The 22,933-nt window shown below is 41.1% G+C and overlaps 2 protein-coding genes and 1 long non-coding RNA gene across 5 annotated transcripts in view; 2 read left to right on the top strand and 1 right to left on the bottom strand.

The window, feature by feature from the left end:
* The first annotated feature begins 283 nt into the window (after positions 1–283).
* cd79a (CD79a molecule, immunoglobulin-associated alpha) lies at positions 284–6,553 on the top strand. Its single transcript, XM_050045967.1, has 5 exons — positions 284–439; positions 925–1,236; positions 3,616–3,731; positions 4,009–4,071; positions 4,267–6,553. The coding sequence occupies exons 1-5, from the start codon at positions 400–402 to the stop codon at positions 4,390–4,392; spliced, it is 657 nt and encodes a 218-aa protein (XP_049901924.1). The 5' UTR covers positions 284–399; the 3' UTR covers positions 4,393–6,553.
* On the bottom strand, positions 4,192–10,805 carry LOC126391308 (uncharacterized). Its single transcript, XR_007570074.1, has 2 exons — positions 10,749–10,805; positions 4,192–4,388 (listed from the first exon to the last, which is right to left on the bottom strand). It is a non-coding gene; the product is annotated as an uncharacterized LOC126391308 (long non-coding RNA).
* The window catches only part of lipeb (lipase, hormone-sensitive b), a 35,208-nt gene continuing 19,003 nt past the window's right edge, over positions 6,729–22,933 (top strand). Inside the window, exons 1-7 of one of the 3 annotated variants that reach the window (XM_050045965.1) lie at positions 6,770–6,886; positions 12,410–12,450; positions 16,462–16,703; positions 17,594–17,878; positions 19,356–19,446; positions 20,541–20,686; positions 21,027–21,212. In XM_050045965.1, coding sequence (XP_049901922.1) covers positions 16,464–16,703; positions 17,594–17,878; positions 19,356–19,446; positions 20,541–20,686; positions 21,027–21,212 — 948 coding nt within the window. In that variant the 5' untranslated portion in view covers positions 6,770–6,886; positions 12,410–12,450; positions 16,462–16,463. Of the gene's footprint in view, positions 6,887–12,116; positions 12,292–12,409; positions 12,451–16,461; positions 16,704–17,593; positions 17,879–19,355; positions 19,447–20,540; positions 20,687–21,026; positions 21,213–22,933 lie in introns of those variants that run through there. The other 2 variants (XM_050045966.1, XM_050045964.1) reach the window with 2 other exon arrangements.

Raw genomic sequence — 22,933 nt, 5'->3', positions numbered from 1 at the left:
GCTAAAATAAGCTAAAGAGCCAGACTTCAAAGCTCCTCTGCTTGTTCTTCAGCTTAGTTAAGTTTAGTTTACTGGGGAAAGGAACAATAGGGAACCTCTAAAGAATCATGAAGGGGCCTCAAAAGTGCTTTGTGTGGCTGTGATGCTATATAGCACCTCAAGCCACACCAAAGCACCGATGAGGAACCATCATGATCTGTTTTCTAAATGCATGCAGATAAAACTTTAATGCAAATGTGGGGCAGTCCAAAATCATTCAAGTGTAAATCCTGACAAAAAAAAAACACCGGTGTCTTAGTACCATAACAGTGAAGACTGGGATCTGTGTTGTACAAGTAGTTTTCCTTTATGATATTTCAGTTCGCTTTTTGATCTCTGGATCAAATATTTGTGAGCGCAATGGGCACACTTACAAACTTTCTCCTCTTCAGCTTTGTCGGTGAGTCACATCATTTTATTTTAAGATAGCATATTGACTGAAATGTACATTATTAAGTGTGTAAACAATAGTTTATATTTTTGTAGATGCAATACTCCTCTGGGTTTGATAGAAAATAAGCATGTCTGTACATTAAAGCTAGTATAAGTATATGTTTTTACTCTATATAACGTATTTTTTCACATTTAGCTCCTTTAAGTTCTGCTTCAGTGAGCCACATCTCCTCTCACAGCAGATGGCTGTGCTATCATGCTGTGTTTTTGCTCTGTTAGGTTTGGTTAATTATGCTACACATCTACAGCTCATTTTTATTAGTTTTGTAAGTTAACTTTAAGACCTTATATGTCCATTGTAAATGCAGGTTATGCTATTACAATATATGCAATCATAATTAGATAATCTGGCAAATGTTGGGTTAAAATCAAATGATGAACAAGTTTAAAACAAATGCACAAAACATTAAATAACAGCTGCTTCCTCCACAGTGGGTACTGCTCAGAGTATGGTGACTTTAGGGCTGGACAATCCATACGTGAGGGTGGAGGTTCATCACCGAGTTGTGCTGAAGTGCTGTTATACTTCAACGGGTCAAGTGGGACACACTTGGATCCAACGCACTCCCAAGGCTGTCAAAAATGTGACTGATTCACACCATGTGGCTATCAAAAACCGAACCACTACCGATCAATGTGGCTACATAACCTTTGAGCGAGTCCAGCTGGAAGACTCTGGGCTGTACCAGTGTGTTCTGGGGAAGGGTGGTATCCTATCCCATGGCACCTACCTGCAGGTCTTCAGTGAGTGTTCGTGTGTGTGATGGAGTGAGATGGAGTCAAGCAGATCTGAGCAGTGCTAACACCTCATAAGCCATAAATCCTGTTAACATTAGTCCATCCAGGAGCTGTGTGAGTGGCAGCATCGTTCAATACTGCAGCTTGGTTAATCTTTACATCTCATTACAGTCTGCTGCCCGGTCATTTACTTTAAATAGCACCGAGATTAGATCAAGTTGCAGTCAGGCTAATGTATACAGGCATCTGCACACTGAAATGCTATTTTGCATCATAATCTCATTGAACACAGATGGCAGATGAGGAAATGTAAAACAACCACTGGGGGATTATGTGCATTAGCTTATGAGAACACCATTACCCTTACCTATCAATTCTTTATTCATCTATTTTATATAGATTAGACTGGGTTCTTCATACTAAATAGTGCAGTTGTGTCTCCAAATAAGTCTGTTACATAAATGTTTAGTTAGCCTGATGTCTTACCTGCTAATAAAACACACAGTAGCCTAGTGGAGAAAGTATTCAGATCATTTAAAGTATTAATACCACAGTTTAAAAATACTCAGTTACAAGTAAAAGCCCTTTAGGTAGAAAAAATGAACTCCAGGCACTCATGCGTGGAGCAGGAACAAATGCACTTGAATTAATTTGAAAAGCCTTTACTCAAAAACATGGCTGCTTACATTAAAACACCGACTGGTTTCGACCCTAAGGTCTTCATCAGGGTCCAAAAAGGTGGACGGGGTCAAGCAAACATTTTATTAACTTGGTAGGGGATGTCACCCAATCCTGACTGATAAGTGAATGCAGGTGGGTGACAGCAATGCATCACAGTGAGAGGCCAGTTTGAAGGCGAACACCTCAAGTTTTCAGAGAGAAAAAAAAGAAAAAACATGCACTAAAATGAGAAATTACGAAACACACATTAAATTATGGCTGTCATATAAAAAAAGACAGACAGAAAATACAATCCATTACTTAAAATATTACATAGAAATAGAATTAAATAAAATAAGATCGTTGTGTTACAAAAAGCCTTTTATTGAAAATGCTATTTAAGAAAATTATATAGGTATAATCTGGAAAATGTACTCAAATTATTAAAAGTAGAAGTACTAATGCAGAAAGCTATGACTGTTATGATGTCATTAAATTATTACGACTAATGCATCCATCTAGAAGCAGGGTTTTACTGTAGCTGCTGGTTGAGGTGGAGCTTTTTGGTTTTTAAACAACGTATAGACTGCTATACAGCATTATAAAATAAAAGTACTCATATATACAGATAATTAAATATGCACAGAACCTTCAAAGGAACTCGCAGTTGCAGAAGATGAAGGCCTAATCAGGGCCCATCCTTTTGTGATTGGCTACAAGATGTAAATAAATAAATAAATATGACTTACTAGAAAGTGAGGGTTTAGAATATGGCTTTTATCTATCCCATGAATGGATTCCAAGTGGAGTGGAGCTCATGTTTTGACTACTTTGTATCAAACTGCAGCTAATTATTATTTTCATTATGGGCTGATTTGTGATTATTTTGTCCATTGATAAATTAAATGATTGTTTGATTTGTGAAAAAATTAAATTTTTGAAATTATTAAAAGGAAAAGCAGCAAACCCTGACATCTGTGACACTGGAACCATGAAATGTTGTCATGAAAAATTACTTAAACAAACTACGCTTCAGTGTTGCTTGTATAAACAGTTTAATACATAACAAAACATATTTTATAAACCCTTCAAGGGTTTTGTGTGCTTTACAACAGTGCGACAGTGTAGAAATATATATATATATATATATACTTTAAATACCAAAAGTAAAAGTGCTAATCATGCAGAATGGCCCATTTCAGAATAATATATATTATTTAATTATAATTATTTAAACATTAATGTATTCATTACTTTAACGCTGAAGCTGGTAAAGGTGGACCTAATTTAATTTACTCTATATACTGCTGGATGGCCCAACCAATAACAATATGTTATAACCAATTTGCAAATTTAGATTATTGAAAGAAAATAAAAAAATAAACTAAGTAACTAGTAACTAAAGTTCCCAGTGGTGAAAGTGTAAAGTAGCATAAAATGAAAATCATTAAGTGAAGTACAAGTACCCCTAACTTGTCCTTAAGTACAGTACTTGAGTGCTTTGTTACATGATACTACTGTTTTGTATAGTGTGTATAGTAATGTTTTGTAGTGGAGTACAATTAGACAGTGGCACAAAAAGAAAATACTTACGTAAAACACTGATAGTCTAACTCCAGTTTGGACTAAAGTACAGCACTTGAGTAAATGTACTTAGTTACAGCCTACCACTGAAAACATGTATGTGTCATTCGTTTCACCTTTGAACTTTGTGTGTTTGCCCAGAGTACCTGGAGAAGACAATAAACATAGAGGAGAGCACCAAAAACAAGATCCTGATGGCTGAGGGAGTCTTACTACTCCTCTGTGTGCTTGTGCCGTCTTGCACCCTTCTCTTCAAGGTCAGGAGGTCACTGTGTTATAACCGTGTGTACATTACCATGCATTGACTTGTCAGATAACTACCCCTGACTCGCCTTGCAGCATTGATGCTGAAGCAGTGGTTAAGTTCCAAAATGTAGCTCTCATTCATGTTGACCCAACAGAAATTATTGCTTTCTGTGAGACAGCGCTGCTCTGATTGTTCACATGCAGCTATAAGTTTCTCCTTTTTTGCCTTTCTTCTGTGGGAAGTTGTGTCATTTCACAACTCAAATAACTTCTGCTTTCCCCTCACAGTCAAAGAGCCTGAACCAACTGGAGAAGAAGAAAGCGAAGAAGGAAGAGGAAAACATATACCAGGTAAATAAGTCCGATCTTCTCAGAGTCAGACACACGTCATGGCATGTGGTAAACACTTGTGCAAGTCACATTGCTGAACGCAGGAACAAAGATATGAATGAACGTCTTATCTTGCACTAATCGATTTCACATGAGTATGTTTAATTGATTTTTGCGTGTGTACTCAATTTCTGTCTCCCTTATCTCACACACCAGGGGCTGAATCTGGATGAGTGTTGGTCCACATATGATCAGATCGAGCGGTCCCAGGCACATGGCCCGTACCAGGATGTGGGCAACGTTAAGGAGGAAGAGGAGCAAATCCAGCTGGAGAAACCCTGAAGAAAATTGGAGAGAATGAGAAAGGGGAAGGAGAAAGAGAGAGTGTTTTGAGTGTATTTTGAGAGCTGACGTCTATCTGTGTGATATCTGAATAGCAGGTTCATTCTTCACTGCGCAGTTTTGTACATAGCCTGCAGGTACAGTTTCAGCATCTGATAACATATTGATCAAACAGCTTGTTTAATTTCAGACTGAGCACTGTTTTTTGACCTTGGAAACAGCAGTTGACGGAGCAATCTCAACACTGGGTCCCCGCAGTCAGGGCCATAGCCAGGATTATAGAAATATTAAGAGCAGAAGTCCAAGATAATTTTGAAGAGACATACAGCCTTATGTTAAGTGTGTTGTCTACTCAAAATTGTACCATTTTAAAGAGTCTATAGAAAATAATCATGTCTGTCTTTTTATGAGTATAACCTAAAATGATTAATTAGAAACTACCCTTCGTGAGCCCAAATTCCTCAACAGAACAAAACAAAACAGAGAAACGATAGAGAACATGTCTCCTGTGTCCTCAAACAGTAGCTGCAGCCCTGCACTCACTACCAGTTCTGAGCTTGCTAAGGTAACACATGATCTTTCTGTGCAAATAGAGTCGCCCCTAGTCATGGCATTAGACTCAAATTCAAGCCAACACGGATGAGAAGTCCTTGAAGTCAAAGGCATAGGTTGTATTTCAACATTGGAAGGGACGCAACTGAAATAGGGGCTTTGGGGGTGCTCAACCAGAAAATATTGGGCATCAAACACTTAAACCCCTTTTCCACTAAAAGTCGCCTATTTAAATATTTGAAAACCCACAAAAATAGGCGATACACTCTGATACACTCAAAACACTCTACACTCAGCTCTGCAGCAGATGAGTGTGTGTCATGTTCAACATCACAGACAGGCCGGAAAAGGTTGGTACTAGTGTTGCACGGTATACCGGTACTAAAATAGTACCGTGGTACTAGAGTATTCCAAACGGTACTATACTGCATTTGGAAAATACCGGTACTTTTTAAATTGATTCAATTCATTGATTTATTTAATTCATTTATGCACACAAACGCCTTCCTTGTTCCTATTGGAGCACATATTGCGCAAGTGGTGTGTATGACAACACCTGTATCAACATTCGCAGCTGGCGCATGTGAAAAAAGAGAAGAGAAAGTCTGCCTCGCAAAGGGAGACAACACGAAACAACACCAACTTGGTGGAACATTTGAGTTACCAAACCGTGACGTCAGTACTGAGGTACTTACCGAACCATGATTTTTTGGTACCGTTACACCCCTACTATTTATTGTTCTAAAGGTTTGTATCCAAAAGGACTTTTCCTTAGGAAAAGTACCGAAGAGTATCGAAAAGTATCGAAATTCATATTGGTATTGGTACCGAAACAAAGATTTTGGTATCGTGACAACACTAGTTGGTACACAATAGAAAGCAGCATAGAAGCCAGTGGAAATGTTACAGTGGTTACTTCTTTTTATGTCTTACTTAGTTAGTCTCTATCTCAAACTCGGTGCAGACTAATTTGGAATGATGTTGGAGCACTGCTAGGGTGGAAACGGACAGTATCATGTGGTGGCAGGTCATTGTATCACTCTGGTAAGCCAGGGCTGATAAATACCTGTGAGTACTGCAGAGTCATTTGACACGGGTGTGAATCCCAGTTGTAACCTTTCCCCCTTTCCCATTACATACAAAAGCCAGATGTTAGCAGGTGTTTTGTGCAGTGGGAAATGAGCTTTAATTTCCTGCATTCTGGTGAAGTTAATGCCCCATTTGGTGCCATTTCTTAATTTTGTCCACTAAAAGTCTTCAGCTTCTTTTATGTTTTTATTAAGGGGGAGTAAATGCACATGTTAAAATATGGAGGGGGATGTTTCACCTACATCTATGCTTAAAAAAAGGAAGCACCTAAGTTTCATAACAACCAAGCAGCTCTATCTGCTGAGGAAGATTGTGTGAAAGCTCCAGAACAGCTTCTGAGTTGGGCTGGTGGTGAGATTGTTTTGCTGTCAGTTTATTTAATTTTTTGTAACTAAAAAATCTATAATTAATTTCTTGCATTTTACTTAAGATTTAATGTTGTTTGACGATGTATTTGCTTTCAGCTATTTCTGTGGGTGCTTAAAGAGTAAAGTTGTGTAAAGAAATAAATAAATCCAGCAACGTCTTGTGTAATTCATCCACAAACATAATGCCCATTCAGTATAATCTGCACTGACGGGGCGGGCGGAAGGACGGGGGCGGGCAGTTATATATTTTCTAGCGTCGTGATTGGCTACTGGACCGCAGCGCAGTCATTCATTGGCTTCCATTTTGGGTGTGGGCGGGGCCTGCCGCCCGCAGGTAGGTATGTAACGGAGATGTGAGAGAAGGAGAGGCGGTGCGTAAACAGAGTGGGCGAAGATGGCGTCGAACAAGAAGAGTGGTGGGAGTAGCAGATTTGAGAAAGGTGTGAATGGAAGACGCTCGTCCAAACACAAAGAGGGTCCAGTGGGTGAGTTTGTCTGTGTCACGCCGACGTCGTCACGGCCCCCCCAACCCTGTCTCTTGTCCCTTCATTAACGTCCCCTCCTTTGTGACTTTCCCGAGCCGTCACCTCCCGCTAGCTTTGATTAGCATGACCGTTAGCTGGCCTCGGGTAGCCGAAATGAACAACTAGGATTTAAGCCGCTTGGTCTGTATCAGCTGCTTAGGTCCTGTGATTGTTGTGTGACACTTACACGAGGAGGCACTGGTGAAATCTGTGTGTAGAGTGTTTAAAAGCCGTCATGACAGAAGTGACCGGTCAGCCTCCTTTGCTGCCATATCCATAGTTACGAGCATCCCCAGGTCACAGCTGCATTTGTCGTGTTAGTTCTAGCAGTGGTAGTAACGTCATCACTGTGTGTAGCTCCTAGCGTGTGTTTGTGTTCACATTTTCACCATGTGTGCCTTTAGTTTCAGCCGCTGATACGGACAGGACCTATCTGAACAGGTACTCCAAACATAAACAAGAGGGGAGGGGAAGGGATGGAGTGTAACTGGATTAACCTCCCCAGCATAAATCGATTAACCGAATTGAGAGGGTCACTGGTGAAGCCGTCATCAGTTCTGCCTGTGTGGCATGAGGGCAGGGAAACATATGGTGACTAATGGGCAGAAGGTAGCAGACTTAACAGGACGCTGCCTGCCTGGGGCACTGTGGATCTGCTATTATGACTAAACAAACTCCCCTGTTGCCCTGATGTTGACTAGGCCGCTGTCTCACTGTAACTGGAACAATCTAACCTGCCCAAAACTAGAGTCAAAAGGCTTCCTTAGCTTTGTCAGAAGCCCAAAATGTGCCATGCAATGTCTGTGTCTGTGCTCCAGTAATAAAAACGTCACCTGGCTTTTTATGAATGGTTCATTTATAATAGACTTAGAACTGTGTAATGGGATTAGAGGAGTTTTTACCTAATCTTATTTGTTGCGTTACGCTCAAGATCAAATTTATTATTTTCTCTTTCATTGAATGCGCTGCATTATAAAACTCAAGGGGAGCCCTGTGTGTCCCACTTGGAGGGGGTGTGGAGGCTCATTGTTGCTTGTTTCCTGTTGTTCAGTTTGGCCTTGTGTGTTTGAAGGTGCTCCGTCTGGGAGAAGGGTCAAAGCCTCTTGAACACGACACTACAGAGCCCCCGCTGCTGGCGCTTCCTCTCGCCTGTAGACTGCTCAAAGTTTGCTATTTTTAAAGCCCGCTTCCTACAGACACTACATGACATTTTGTAGAGTATCAGATATCTGGCCACGTTCAAAAAGACTTACTAGATACCTTATCTTGTAGAAGAAAACACATAAAAGGCCTAACACTGTCTGGTCTCAACATTAGAAGGATGTTGAGACTTTCTACTTGCAGAGAGAGAAGAGAGCATTGTAATGTGACAGTGAGTTCCACTTCAAGGAACGACCACTGTGTTCTCATATCCTTTGACTCACATTTAGACAGACTTTTCAAACATATTGAATGTGTCTGTTTAGGCCCGATAAGAGAGACACAGGAGTGCCATCACTTAGAAATGGACTAAACAAGATTGGCACAGTTAATCATACTGACATTAAGAAGTAGCTCGACATTAAACTAGACTGTTAGGAGCTCATAGATTTCCTTGTGGAAGGGATCAACTTGCTTCTAACTTCTAGCTGAACAAGCAGGTATTTCCAAACAAGAACAACTGGTTGCTTTTTATTTTGGTACAAAAGTTGCTTTTTTTGGCAGGCGTGACGAAACAATAAAGGACATACTTCACTATGCAGTGAAGAGATTGGAACTACATAGCTATAGCTCCCTTTAGTTGCTTTGGGCTGAATTCCAGACCTTCAAAGTGTTTTTGATCCATATATTATTAATTTTTTTTGCAATTTTTGGCTAAGAAATGGAAGTATAGATAGTGATGTTCCAGGTAAGGAGTTAGTTCAATAGAAACCCACCCGGTATTTAAGTTCTTCACATCCCAGGACACCACTGCTCGAAGCTGGGCTGCCCTGTTGTTCAGGCTGGGCAACCCCAGACCTTCATTCCCTTTTGTTGACATCAATATTTTCAGCCGAACTCTTGGTTGCCTTTGGCAGATAAATTTAGATATTTGTTTTTCTAACAGTTCAAGCGTAGATTGTGGTATAACAGGGAGAGACTGAAATAGAAAAGTAACCTTGGTAAAATATTAATTCTCACTGACTCTATCCTGCCAATAAATGACAAGGGACAAGGGAACTTTAATTTATCATAATGTGAGGAAAATAGTTGTGTAGTTTTAGCTGTCAAGGTTACACCAAGATATCTAAATCCCTGCTTGGATCTTCTGAAAGAGACCACATCATCTAGTTGGGAAGGCCATTCCCCAGCTGTCATCATGGCTTCAGATTTATTCATATTTACCTTGTACCCTGACACTATACCATACTCCTTAATGTTACGTAGAAGGGTGGGGACAGGGGTAATGGGGTTTTCTAAAAATAATAAGATATCATCTGCAGAAAGTACCAGCTTTATCAGTGATTCCCTGTATGAGGGTATTTATTCTTATTAACTAGGGCAGTGGTTCGATGCTAAATGCAAACAAAGGTGACAAAGCGTCTCCCTGTTGTGCGCCACATCCCAAGGGAAAAACATCGAAATGCATTTTTCAGTCAGAGTCAGTATCTGGTGTAACCATCATTTGAATCGTGCAGTGCAACACATCTTCAGAGAGTTGATCAGGTTGTTGGCCCACTTTTGTCAGGTGGATGGATTATCTTTGAAAAGGAAAAGCGCTCACTAACATGGATTTTCACAATTTTGCAACCAAAATTTAAGATAAGTATTTCTATTGAGTACACAAAAGTCTTAGATCTTAACCCTGTGAAAAATGGGCGCAGAAACAAAGTGTTTGATTTTTTTTGGTCATTGTATGTACTAAAAGACAATAATGAAATACAGGTGGAAAGTCTTTGACACGTCAGTATAGATAGGTGTATGACAAAACCGAGAAAATGGCCAGAAATACCCAGTCTAGCAGTGCTAAGAAATGAAAACAACAACTTAAAGAGATCCATGCCAAAGACCTGTCATTTGTTCAATGTGTCATGGCCTCACTTTTCACCAACTTTCTTAATTCACAGGTTTCATCTTGCAGGGGATAGACCTTTTCCCCTGCAGACATGTTTATTTATCACTGTAAGGAAAGCACACGTGCTACTGATAACAGTAATTATAGTCACGTACTGTGAAATTTCCCAGTAAGTCATAAAAATGTGACAACGAGCCAACATACACAATATCAGGACTCTGAAACTGAAGGAGTTCCTCCGTCATTCATTTTATCATTAATACTCATGCATTTCCCATTGCAACATGTCTAAATGCCTTTCATGACACGCAGTAACAGACAATAAGAGCAACAAGTGGGACTTGCTCTTTGTGGTGTCTGTGACTCAGTGTTCCTGGGTGTGTTTTTGTGTCTCTGTATTTCTGCGAGTGGGTGAAGGGTCATGTCTCAATTCCTTGAGTTATGGGACTGACATCTGTGATATCAGCCAAGAAGTCTAAACTAAGGGCACATTTCCCCCCTGAATATCTTCCCTGAATTACACTGTATCCCTCTATTTTTGTTCGCACACGTTGTCCATGCTCAGCTTTCATTGCCAAAGATTATTTCTTAACAGCTGGCACACATGCAGAACATTTCAGCTGCATACACAAACAACAAATTTATGTTTAAAGGTGCTACATAGATATTGTTCAAAACAGAAGTCTAACACAGGCGCTATGAAAAGATAGTAGTTCAAAATTATTATCATGCAAAGAAATTAAGTGGCTTTAGTAAAGATAAGAAACAACGACTGGCCAGCTCACTCACTGTAAAAGTCCATGGTATAGGCAGGCAGTCCAAAAATGCATCTGAGGCACTCAAAGGATTTTTAAATACAGTCAGAGTGTCTGCCTGTACCTGGACTTTTACACCGATTGGGCGGGCCAGTCTCGTTATCTATCATTATGTAACTATTTGCTCTATCCCTGACGAGCATCTGATTTTTTACAGTTAACCACACAGTGCCTTAACCCAGTCAAAGTCAAAGTCAAAGTCAAAGTATCTTTATTGTCCCTTTCAGGGAAATAGGTTTGCAGCCAGGAAAATACACAAAACATACAACACACAAAACAATGATGGACAACAACACATAACATGACATAATGGGCAAATTCTAGGTAGGGTTGGGTACCGAAAGTCGGTGTTTATATGGAACCGGTACCTATACAACCGAAACCTACTGGACCGAAAACAAAACGCACATTACGGTGCTTTTTTTTTTTGGTGTTTTTAGCCTTTAATCTATATGTTAACATTATTGCATCAAACATTAAAGGCTGCTGGAATCTGCACTTTGCATTGGCACTTTGCACTTTGATGCTGATTATTTTTCCTATTAATATTCATTTATTTTTATTTTTAAGGTTCCTAGAATTAGGGTTGGGTATCGTTTGGGTTTTTTCTGATACCGGTGCTGAACCAATACCTCAAAATATGAGTTTTTTTTTATGGAGGTTGAAAAGTGGCACAAATGGGCCACCTTCCAGAAGTGTGTGAGCATTTTGTATAACAGTTTTAAATTATAATAAAAACAATGTTTTTATTTATTTATTGCTGAGGCAAATTAGAAATACCTAGAAATAAATAGGTATATGAACTATATTAACAGTTTTAAAATATAATAAAAAACATTTAACAAATTAACATTACAATAATATTAACTCTATTAAATGTCTGGTCTCCCCCCTTCACGCTTAAGCTGTCCTATCAATTAATGAGGAAATTGTTAGTTTTTTTCCCCTTGTTTTCATTTGTACAGTATTTTAACTGTTGGTTAGGCAAAATAAGGACATTTTAAGCCATTATTATGTGATCTGATTGATAGCGTACTCATTCTTTTATGATGTCAAAGCCAAAATGATAGAATGAATGAATAAACTTATTGATAGTTATTGTTTTTTCCCCCCTACTTTTTGTAATCGATTTGTGATCTTATTAAAAGTGAATGAAGCACTCAGGATGCGATAGAGGGGAAAAAGGCAGATTTGAAAAATTGTTATCACCATATAATCTCTCGGTTGTGTCCCTGCCAATGTCTGTCTGTGGTGATCTGCCAATTAGGTTGAAGGTCACAGGGAGTTGCAATCTGAATAGCCAATGGCAAAATAGTCCACTGTCACAAGGAGAAAGTTAACTGGGACAGGGTTGTCTGTAGCTTCCCTTCCCCTTTTTAAAAGAGGCATGGGAGGGATGAGCAGAGAGGAAAGCAAAGGACAACACGATGCCGCTGAGCAGAATTGGCTATGACAGGCTGACACACAAAGGCTGACAGGAGAAGAGCTACATTGTGAAGATGAGCGAGTGACAGACAGTGAGAGGGAGAACAAAACCAATCGGAAAACCTTATCTCCTACCACCCCCCCACCCCCCCTCCTCTTTCTCTCATTCTCTCTTTCTTCTTTTCCATGCTCTCATTGCATTCGTGGAAGAGAGGAGACAGACAAGGACAAAGCCTTGAACTCAGACGCTGGTAAACACTTTTACTTTTTACCTCTTCCAGCTTTTGCCAGAAGCAGCCTGTGGGTAGCTTGATACAAACACTCAATTCACACTGTATGTGGGCCCCGCTGGAGTCATTATATGTCTGTAATGTCGCTGGTGTTGGTTGTTGTACATGACTTATTAATGCCTACACTCATCCATCTTTAATGTTGCGAGAACAGGTGCAACTTAATGGTTGCAGTGGGAATACAGTGGCTACTTGTGTCAGTAACACAGTGAGGGATGATGGTGAAACATGTTGCTTGGTTCTGACATTGCTTCACTTGGATATGAGGAACATTTGCTGATGTGCAAAAGACAGAGGTGATAAGGCAGCAGGTGAGTCAAGTTTTGTGTAGTGGCACCTTTATTGTTGCACTGATAAAAGGATGACGATATGTCAAACAAAGGTGAAGTCTTCTTCACTGGGCCATGGCATGTCTAAACTCTGAGCTCTCGATAAGATTGTTCTGGTTCACATAACTGTGTTCATTTGCATAGTATTTGCATACGATATACTCCCTGCAGTTAGACAAGGGTATAATGTGCCCTGGCTTCATTATCATTAAGCAAGTTTTAGAGCAGCTTATGCTGATCCAGGGGTTCATAAAGTTCACGCCTAGCTTACTCTGTCAACATAAGGCCTATTGGCTTGCCCAGCTGAGAGAGTTGTACCCCCAGCTCTAATTAAGCAATGTAATTTTAATTTTGGCTGCCCGCCCAAGCTGGTTTGACTGCTGGTCCTGCAGCATTTGGGTGACTGCTTGACCAAAGCCGTCATTGTGTCCCCCAAGGCCACACTGATGCTTGTGCTTATGCAGACTGATGAATGTGTATTTATAGATGTTCTTTGTGTGTGTGTCTTAGTGTTTCCAGTTTAATGCTTACGCAAGGAGTTGAGTTTTTTCACATGAAGTAACTGTTTCCTGTGGTGTCGGGTTCAGAACATTCACAATTGTCGCGTAATCCACTGGCTCTCGGCTAAAGCTTGAGATGGAACAACAATCCCTGGATTGTTCTGTTATTTGTGTGTTTGTCGCTGAATTATTTTTAAATGATGCATGCAAGAACAGTAGGCTTCCTTCATTGATCTTATAATGAATTTACATGGTTAATTTCTGCATAAATGTACAAAACTCCAATTTACTCACATTTTGTGCCTCTAACTATCTATCCTTCTGTCCTGCTACACTTCTGCAATCTTTGTCACTTGAATAAGAAAACATCCAAACAAAAAATGTAATTCACATTATTTTCATGATCCTGTACAGCTCTGTTTTGTTTGGACGTCTCTCTAAAATTAGCACCCTATAGTAATGTTGTCTCGTGGAGAGACATATCCTAAAGCTTTTTCGAGAGACAGGGACTAAGGAAACAACTAGAACGACTGAACCTGGGATGGGGGACATTTGCTTATTTACAGCTGTAAGCTCCGAATTCCAGTAAAAGTAATTTGGGTAAAAACATGCTTTTAAACCCAGCCCATTGCGTTAATGTTAATTAACTGTCATTGAATCAATCTCAGAAAGTTTCACCAGACATCACAAATTTTAGTCTTGATGTTCAGAGGCAGCTTAGGGAGACAGTTTGCTGCAATCATAGATAATGACATTGCCGTCCAATATCATAGCACAATGTAAATTCTGTCTCACTGCAGAGTTTTCCTTGAAGTCATGAGACGAGCTTATGTCAGTGTTCCTTTTACATGGTTGAATCGATGACAAGTTATCAGGCCCCAAGTTACTTTTATTAAGCTTTGAGGGAATACATAGAACTTGATACTGCAGCGGAAAACTTCTCCCCCGCTGCAATGCTCCTTTGTGTAGTCCACTCATTCGGCTCTGCAGATTTGTTTTGGTTTTTCCTTACACCCCACAGCTAGGGAATGCCTTCTAAATTCAAAGAGACATTCATCATGGGCTTGATGGAAACATCACACACACATATACACAGAGGGTTTCCTGTTGTCACATAATTATAACAAATTGAGACATTAATAAGTGGATATGATACATAACTAGCCTACATGTTTCTGTGTTGTCATTGATTTCTGGTATGTTACAAGGCCTCACTGCGTAACATATGGTGTTAAGTTGGGTGTGTTCAGATGAGGCATGTTTTCCAGTGCCAAGTGGACGGAGAAGCGAGGCAGCAGGCCTCACTGGATTGGGTTATGTCAGTGTCCCCATTCATTTTTAGCATAATCTAAGCCTGTAGCAGAGTGCTACACTGAAGCGGACGGTGAAGTTTTGCCAACCCCAAAACATTTTGTGATATAATTCAGTTATCCCTTGCTAAACTTTGACAAATTGGCATCCAGTATGGAAATATGTGCCTACAGAGGGGTGTCTTGCCTTGTAGGATGTGGCAAAAAAGCTCTTTGTGAAAGAGAAGTGAAGTGAGAGGCAAAGACAAGACAGGAAAATGAGATGACGGGCAATGGCTGAGAGATTTTTCATGTAATATACGTGTGTGCTAGAAGTCATCCGGCTGATAAATGTCTCTTTCATAGATGTCGGGGTTGTGATTCCTCCCAGTAAACTGAAATTGCCTCTCCCATTACTCTTCCTGAATGGCAGGGAATAGCAGAATAATTGTGCGATAAGGGCTCCATTATTTCTCTGACCCCCAAAACAATATTTCACTTCTGTAGAATCTGTACACTTTTTAGCATGCATACGCAATCTCCTCGCACCATCCTAGGATGTTGCTGTGGGGATCTGTGAGGAGAAAGTGCTGTGCTGTTTTTACTTTATTTCTTTATTTTTCTCCACTGCTTTGGTGCTTTATTTAGTTGAAGTTTTAATAGCAAAAAGTTTGAGGATGGGTGTGTGCTAATCCCAAGGGCGACTGATGTCATTTGGTATGTTCATTGGGTATGCATAGTTAAATTAAAGATGATTTAACACAGTCGTTTTGTACTGATCATTATCTATTATCTCTCCATAAATGTGCCTCAGTCCTGCAAGGTAATTGGTTAACACCCATCCATAACAAAGAAATTATTTTTCCGCCTCTCCCCAAAAATTCTTACTTTCTCATCTATTCTGGAGGCACTGCTGTGGCTGCTCCTTTTGTTTTAGTCTCTGTGTGTCCAGCACTTCTCCTCTTTCCTTTATCTCTCAGCATGCCAGTCACCCTATACAGTAAGTACCAGCTTGTTCCCAGGCTTAGGCGTTGAGGAAACCGAGGTCTCAGGTGACCTGACAGGAGAGGTCAGTCCCACAGCAGGAATCCAACAGGGACATAGATCTCTGTTATGCTGCATTAGGGCAGGGATATGGGCACACTTGATAAACAGACTCAGCTGTGTGTTTTCAGCTGTATACCTCCCTTTGGGACTCTCATGTGAGTTTGTTTATGTGTTTCTGGCAGTGTATGACTAATAACTGTGTTTGTTCCCAGCAGCATGACGTTAGCAAAGGGCCTCTGCCTTCTCCTCCTGTTCCATGCGTGTCTGCCTAGATCTCGGTGGATTTTGGCTGCTTAGCCCGGCTTTACATCATTTAATTTCAAGGCTTGCTTAACACGTTTCAATCAATGGGCTTCTATACGCCAGGCTGTGGGGGATTAGTTAATAGGGGTAAGAGAACATTATGTAGGATATATCCAATGATATCCCACCTCGTACATTGTCTACATGCTAATAACAAGTGTGGGTGCGGTGCAGAATAGGGATCAGGGTGCTCCTTTTCATGCTGTAGAGCCAGATACCAGCTGACACTTGAGTTTTAACAACTACAGGAAAAAAGATCTTTAATTTTACAAATGAGGTATGCATGGGGGTCAGCAAGGTGGCGTAATTAATTGCAAGATCAGTGAGTGTTATTGGGATACAAGCCCCTTTGTCAGTAATCTGCCTAATGAAAAGAAGAAGTTACCCATCAGAATACATAAAGAATCATAATTATTATTAAAAATATCATTATGCACATGCACCCTTGCCTACAGCTGTTCCTGTTTTAACCTTTGCCTTGCTTCTCTGTCTCACCGCTCCTAGTGATGGACACCAAGGCAGTGTTTTCGGCCCTGTACAGCGTGTGCGAAGAGAATGCCACTTTCTTCGCAGGAGGGGCGAAGGGGTCGCAGGGTGACGCGGCACGGCGGTTGGTGGATACCATGAAGCTCATCCAGGAGCATGCTCGCAGCCTGGAGCCCGTTATCTCCGGCTTCTCTGCAGTTTACCATCATTTTGACTTTGACCCACACATACCTGCCAACGGCTACCGCTCGCTGGTTAAGGTAAGCTGTGGGATGTTTTGTGTGCACAAGGCAAGTCTTGGAGCTGCGTCTGTGCTCCCATTTTAACCCAGTGCAGCTTTGAGAATAATAAGCCCCCATACCGCAATACATTCTTATCAATATTCTCTCCACACTGTGAGAAACTGCTCACCAGCCCCTCTTTACCTTCATATCGCTTTGTTTCAAGGTCAGTCCATTTGTTTTACAGATTGATTTTATGTTGCAAATCAGGTTAGATAAATTCCTCCAGCTGCAGAATATCTACTGTACCCACTGTACTTTATCTTCTGCAGTTATCGATGAAACATCATGACCTTCAGTGGCTGCAGCCCACCACAACTGAAAGAGTCTAGCAGAGCAGCAAATGAATGCCGCTCTGTTTTCTTGCCTCTCGATTTCCACATTCATAATCCTTCTCGTTCCCACAGTGCTATTTGGACTAATCTGTAAGACCCTGGTGAAGCAGCAAGCCTTTCACATGCTCGCATTCAGGCATGCTATCATACATCGTTTTTTCCCTTCGAGCTTACCACCCTAATCTTAATTACAAGTTAAGCAGACCCAGAAGACATGGCTCTTTAATGAATGCACAATTAAGGAACTGTGCTTTGCAAAATGCATCCATTTGTAGAAAAGAAATAATAACCTGAAGTTTATCATTCATTATCTCAATATCTTAATACATGTATCATTTTGTCTGTCCTTTTATTAACCAATGACTTCATTTATGTGATTTGCTTTTGCTTGCAATTCAGCCTAACCGTCCATGCAATGATGATTTTAATTCGGCATATGGAGAGGGTGGCATGGGACAATAGATACCACATTTTAGTGATAAGACTTACCAATTGTCACAAATTTGTATTGACATATTTTTCACCCTTTTGTAGGTAGTGCGCTGCTGCCTTCTCCACATCATCCAGAAGGGGCGCTACATCACCGCCAACCGCCGCAGCATCTTCTTTAGAGTAGCCCACAATGCGGGCGAGATGGAGGCCTACTGCAATGCTCTGTGCCAGCTGCGCGCCCTGCTCTACCTGGCCCAGCGCCTGCTACATGACAACAGCCATGGCAACCTTTTTTTCCAGGATGAAAGTGGCCTCAGCGAGAGCTTTGTCCGCGAATACGCATCCATGCACAAGGGCTGCTTCTATGGCCGTTGCCTCGGCTTTCAGGTGAGATGAGCTGAGTGAAATGTGTGCAAAGTTACCTCTGTAGGCAAAACAACATTAGTCAAACATCTCACAACAGTACAACGAAAAGATAATGGAAATCAACATCACACTCATCAATTCTCACTTGACACATACAGACAAGCAACTGAATGTACCCACATCCACAGTTCAGGCAAAGGTACTTGAAGATGTCACTGTCCATGTTACATTCTGCAGCTCCTAGAAATGTCATTATTTGTAATCATATTAAGACTTGTCAGTGAGTGTGTTCACATGGACAAGAATGACGGCATATACCATTTTCAGAAACCTGAATTAGGTCTTTTCCTGTTTATGAGAAACCTGAATATGCTTGCTTAGAGTACTCTGAAAGAAACCAGGATACTGTTGCATGTAATACACCTTATCCCAGTTATCGAGAGCCGCTGACTTCCTGGGCAGGCATGGCTTCAGCCAGGTGACGTAAGTGAGATAGCATCTCATTTCTGGAACGATGAAGACACAGAGTTTTGTCTTTCGGTAATGAAAGACACGGCATATCTTCATTCACTGCTCCCCTGTCCTATTCCCAGGGACACTGATAGGCTGGCACTAGTGTGGAGGACAGTGTAACAAGTAGCATAGCTGTTTTTAGGAATAACATCAGGTGAGGAACTACATAGTGTGTGCGCGGTTGAAAGAGAGCGCAGACAGCTGGTGGAAATCGGAGCAGAAAAGAAATTGGCAGTGAAGTTGTTAAGTGGTACTAAATGTACAGTTTAGTGATTAATATTTCCTGTCACTCTCATCTCCTACTGTCACATGACATTACAATGCCTGTTATTAGTTATTAGTATTTTTCATGTATGTGAGGAATATAAATAAAACGATTTCTTTCTGCTCATGTAAACACTACATCCCAAATGCAGAATAAAGCTCCCCACAGCTCCCATAGCCTAACAATGAAAAAGTACGCTGTTTTAAAAAAGAAGTGACCTATTGATGTCAGAGCACCTAATAAAAACTGTGCCAGAGGTTAGTTTGTCACCAGTTCATCACATTAAAAGCACTGACCCTGAAAACACAGCAAGCATGGTCAGAAGTGTGATATGTAAGCCAGGAAAGCAATCCAGAGCTCCAAATGACTCCTGCTGCCCAAACCCGCGGGTGGAATAAAGTGAGTAAAAGATGTGGATGGACAGAGGAAAGGCTCCTCTTTAAAGCCACAGCCTCTGTTCTTAGTTGAGCTTAACGAGAGAGGCTGAACCCTCAGCGGACAGAGGTCAGAATCAAACTAAAGGGAAAAAATGATGAAACCTCTCTAGTACTGTCTCCATCAATTTATAATGCCGTAGACTCATCTCATATTCTGATATCCCATCATCTATGTTTTACTTTCTCCGCTTGATTGATAGCCGTTTTAATTGTAGTCTGTTTCTTTATTTTGAATAGACCGTGAGTTAGAATTTATAGCATGTCTCTGTTTTTGTCCCACCAGTTCACTCCAGCCATCCGGCCCTGTCTCCAGACCATTGCTATTGGCCTCGTGGCCTTTGGAGAAAACTACAGACGCCATCAGTCAGGAATAGGTCAGTATCATCTCGTCTGCGGCTGTACCCTCTCATCATCCAGTCACTTAATTCTCATTCATAGATCGTACTCATCCACAAGCTTCTTCTACATTGCTCTTTGGCCCCTGACTGTGTACCGTTTGATGTTGTGTGCTTGGATTGTAGATGCTCTTTCATCCTTTTGAATCTCGGGGGCTAGCTGCCGCGCTTCGTCTATATTTCAGAGTGTTTTGAACATGCACACAGTTATGTACAGAGGCAGAGACAGAAGAACATGCACCATCATATACACATTTTCACCGTGCACACACACGTAAATATTTAACATTCATAAAAAGGATCATTCGACTCTCATGGTTTCTTGTGCTCTGTGCTGCACCACAGTGGAGGCAGGAGGTATTGCACCATATGGTGAGTGTACTGGACCCCCCCTCACCCCTTCATCTTAGTCCTCTGTAGTGAACACAGGCTATTTGACTTAAAGAAGACGTTGCTTCCATCCTACAGCTCCTGAGCTGCTTTAGCTGTCCTGTGTGTTTATTTTAGTTCAGTACAGTCATGGTATCGAGTGCAATTCCTTCCCTTTTCGTCACTGCTTGCAGAGAATTGAAAGCAGGGGAGAATTTAATTGCAATACCATGAAATACTTTCACTTTTTAACCAGTGGCAATAAGATTGTAGTGCTGTGAGTATATAAATTCACTGCTTAGTCTAACGATTGTTCTCAACTGTGGCTACATCCCTGAGGTTTTTGGTGTTTTAGCACTCTGTTTTCTTCTTTATCATCTTTATTTCTTTTCTTCCTTTCGCCATTTGCATTCTCGGCAAGTTTGTTTTCTCATGTTGTTGTTTTATGTACTTTGTCTTTTAATGTCCCCTTCTTCTTGCCATCCTTCCCACTGTTTATGTCTTTGTGACATCACTGCTATGAGCTTCTGTCTGCCAATCACTTATTATCTCCATTTTCAATACCTCCTCAACCACACACATACCTCTTTTTTTTACTCCCTTTACTTCTACCTCTAATCCCATTTCTTTTCTTGCATGACACGTTTGCGGTGTCTCCTACCCATCATTGTACCTTCCTCATTGTGTCGTCCTTCCTTCCCCAGGTGTAGCAGCCAGCTCTTTCTTTACCTCAGGGAAGTACGCCATCGACCCAGAGTTGAGAGGGGCAGAATTTGAACGCATCACCCAGAACCTGGACGTCCACTTCTGGAAGACCTTCTGGAACATCACAGAGACAGAAGTCCTGTCTGTAAGTTGACCGTCAATGCAGACAAACACATTAGTCTACCCGTGTTGTCACCACTAGCCCAAGCTTGCAGAACTGTGCTCTGCCCTGTTTTTAATTTAAAACTCTAACAGGAATATTTTACTTTCCTCTGGTAAAAGTACCTTTCTATCATTATGCATTTTGGCCTACAGGCCGTTAGTAATAATAGAGTGGAATTCAATTTATTCAATGGGGTTCATGATTTATTCATCCAGTTTCTCTCTTTCTCTCCGGTGACCTGACTGGCTCTGTAACTTGCACTCTTCTCTTTCTCTCTCTGCCTTTCTGTCTCAATTCTTTCTGTTCATCTTTCTTCCTCCAGAGTCTTGCCAGTATGACATCCACGCCAGTTAAGGTGAACCGGGCTCTTTCTGTGCCCCCCGTGCCCTTTGACCTTCCCCTGGCGGCCAACCACAGAGCATCCGTGACCATAGCCCCACCATCAGCACACATTGGCACTGCTCCAGTTCAGATGAGGCTCATCTCCTGTGACTTACGCGAAGGACAGGTACTTAAATCATTATTCAGTTCACACTGTAGTGGCACAGTGGAAACAGCAATAAGAGAAGCTTCGTAATGTCATATTTAATGCAAACCTAGACTAGCTCTTGTATTTGCTGCACACACTCTCAAACTGCTTCCTTGCAGCCTGTCTAAGTGTTAAGTATTTGTTGTGTGACCTAGTTTATGACAGTTTTCCTCCACTGGCTCTTTTTAAACCACCTTGCATATACCAGTCATACAAATTCTTAAAATATTCCTAACAATATGTAATAGCATATCTGGTATTTCTCCGAGCTGGAGTAAACGACAGCTCCCGCTCATCCTCATGGACTTAATCCCTTCATTATCGCGCTCTCTCTCTTCCCCTCTGTCATAGGTATCACTTTCACTTTTTCTCCTCTGCCTCCTTCCATAATTCTCTCGGGAGACTCCCGCTCCATCCAAGCTTGCACTCCTCCTTTCTTCCTCGCCTGGCATTTAACCAGACATGCTATCAACAAACACTTTCAGCCATTGATCATGCCGCAACTGAACAACAGCGTCTTTTTTTTTTTTATGTCGCAGAATACAAGCCTGCATCAACGGAAACCCTCCTCCTCGGCCACAACTCCCCTCCCTCCTTGTTCCTGTTAATGAATGGGAATTAGTGTGCGTTCATGCAGGCGCAGGAGAGGCTGGCAGCAAGCTGCTGCAGAACCGCTAGTTAATCCTTCTCTCAAAGGAGCCCTGTTGCTAACACTAGCAATAAAATATATTAACAATGAAAACAAGGCTGTGTTTGCAATATACACAGTCTCTGGACAATTATCAGAGTGATGCAAACATCACCATCTGTCATCATGTGATGTTATTTATTATTTGTTGTGATTTGTTTTTAATGCCTCCATGATGGCGGCAGCAGTGGTTGGAGGCATTTTGTTTTCGGGTTGTCCTTCTGTCCCATTCTTATGAACATATCTCATGAACGCCATGAGAGAATTTTCTTCAAATTTAGCAGTTAGATTTTGGTGGTCAGAGGTCACCGTGACCTCACAAAACATGTTTTTGGCCATAACTGGAGCACTCACAAGCTAATTATGACACAGTTTCACACAAATGTTTAATAGGATAAAATAATGAAGTGATGACATTTTATATCCGAAAGGTCAACTCCGTTGCAACATAATTATGTTCCGCAAAAACATGCTTCTTGCCATTATTCAACGCCATGACTCGGGAATAGAAGGGGAGACATTTGGTCTGATACTGAGCTGGTGTCCACACAAACTGTGGTGATTTGTACAGATCTTCCTGCTGTCACATTGAAAATATGTGTGAAGCATCCACTTTTTAGAGTTTGCAGCTTCTTTGCAGTAACATCCACATTTGAAGCATCATGGCTATGACTTTGAGGTCTGTCAGAACCAGCTTTATTGGTCAATTGTTACATATATAAGGAATTTAAATTAGGGTAGTGGTATAAGTGCACTCACTTCACTCCTTCTCCCTGGATGATAACCAGGACAGAGGGCCTCCTGTTTCTAAGGTAGTCCACCACAAGCTCACTGGTTTTGCTGATACTGGGATTCAGGTTAATGTCGTTATACCAAATGAAGAAGCTCTCCATCAGTCCTTTGTACTCCTCTTAAAATAGTCTTCACTACATCTAATATATACAGTGGTGTGAAAAAGTGTTTGCCCCCTTCCTGATTTCTTACTTTTTTGCATGTTTTCCGCACTTAAATG

Source organism: Epinephelus moara, chromosome 6, assembly GCF_006386435.1.
Source record: "Epinephelus moara isolate mb chromosome 6, YSFRI_EMoa_1.0, whole genome shotgun sequence".
Taxonomy (NCBI): Eukaryota; Metazoa; Chordata; class Actinopteri; order Perciformes; family Serranidae; genus Epinephelus; species Epinephelus moara.
Note: the sequence above shows the minus strand (reverse complement) of the source record. Positions and strands in the feature narration are given on the sequence as shown.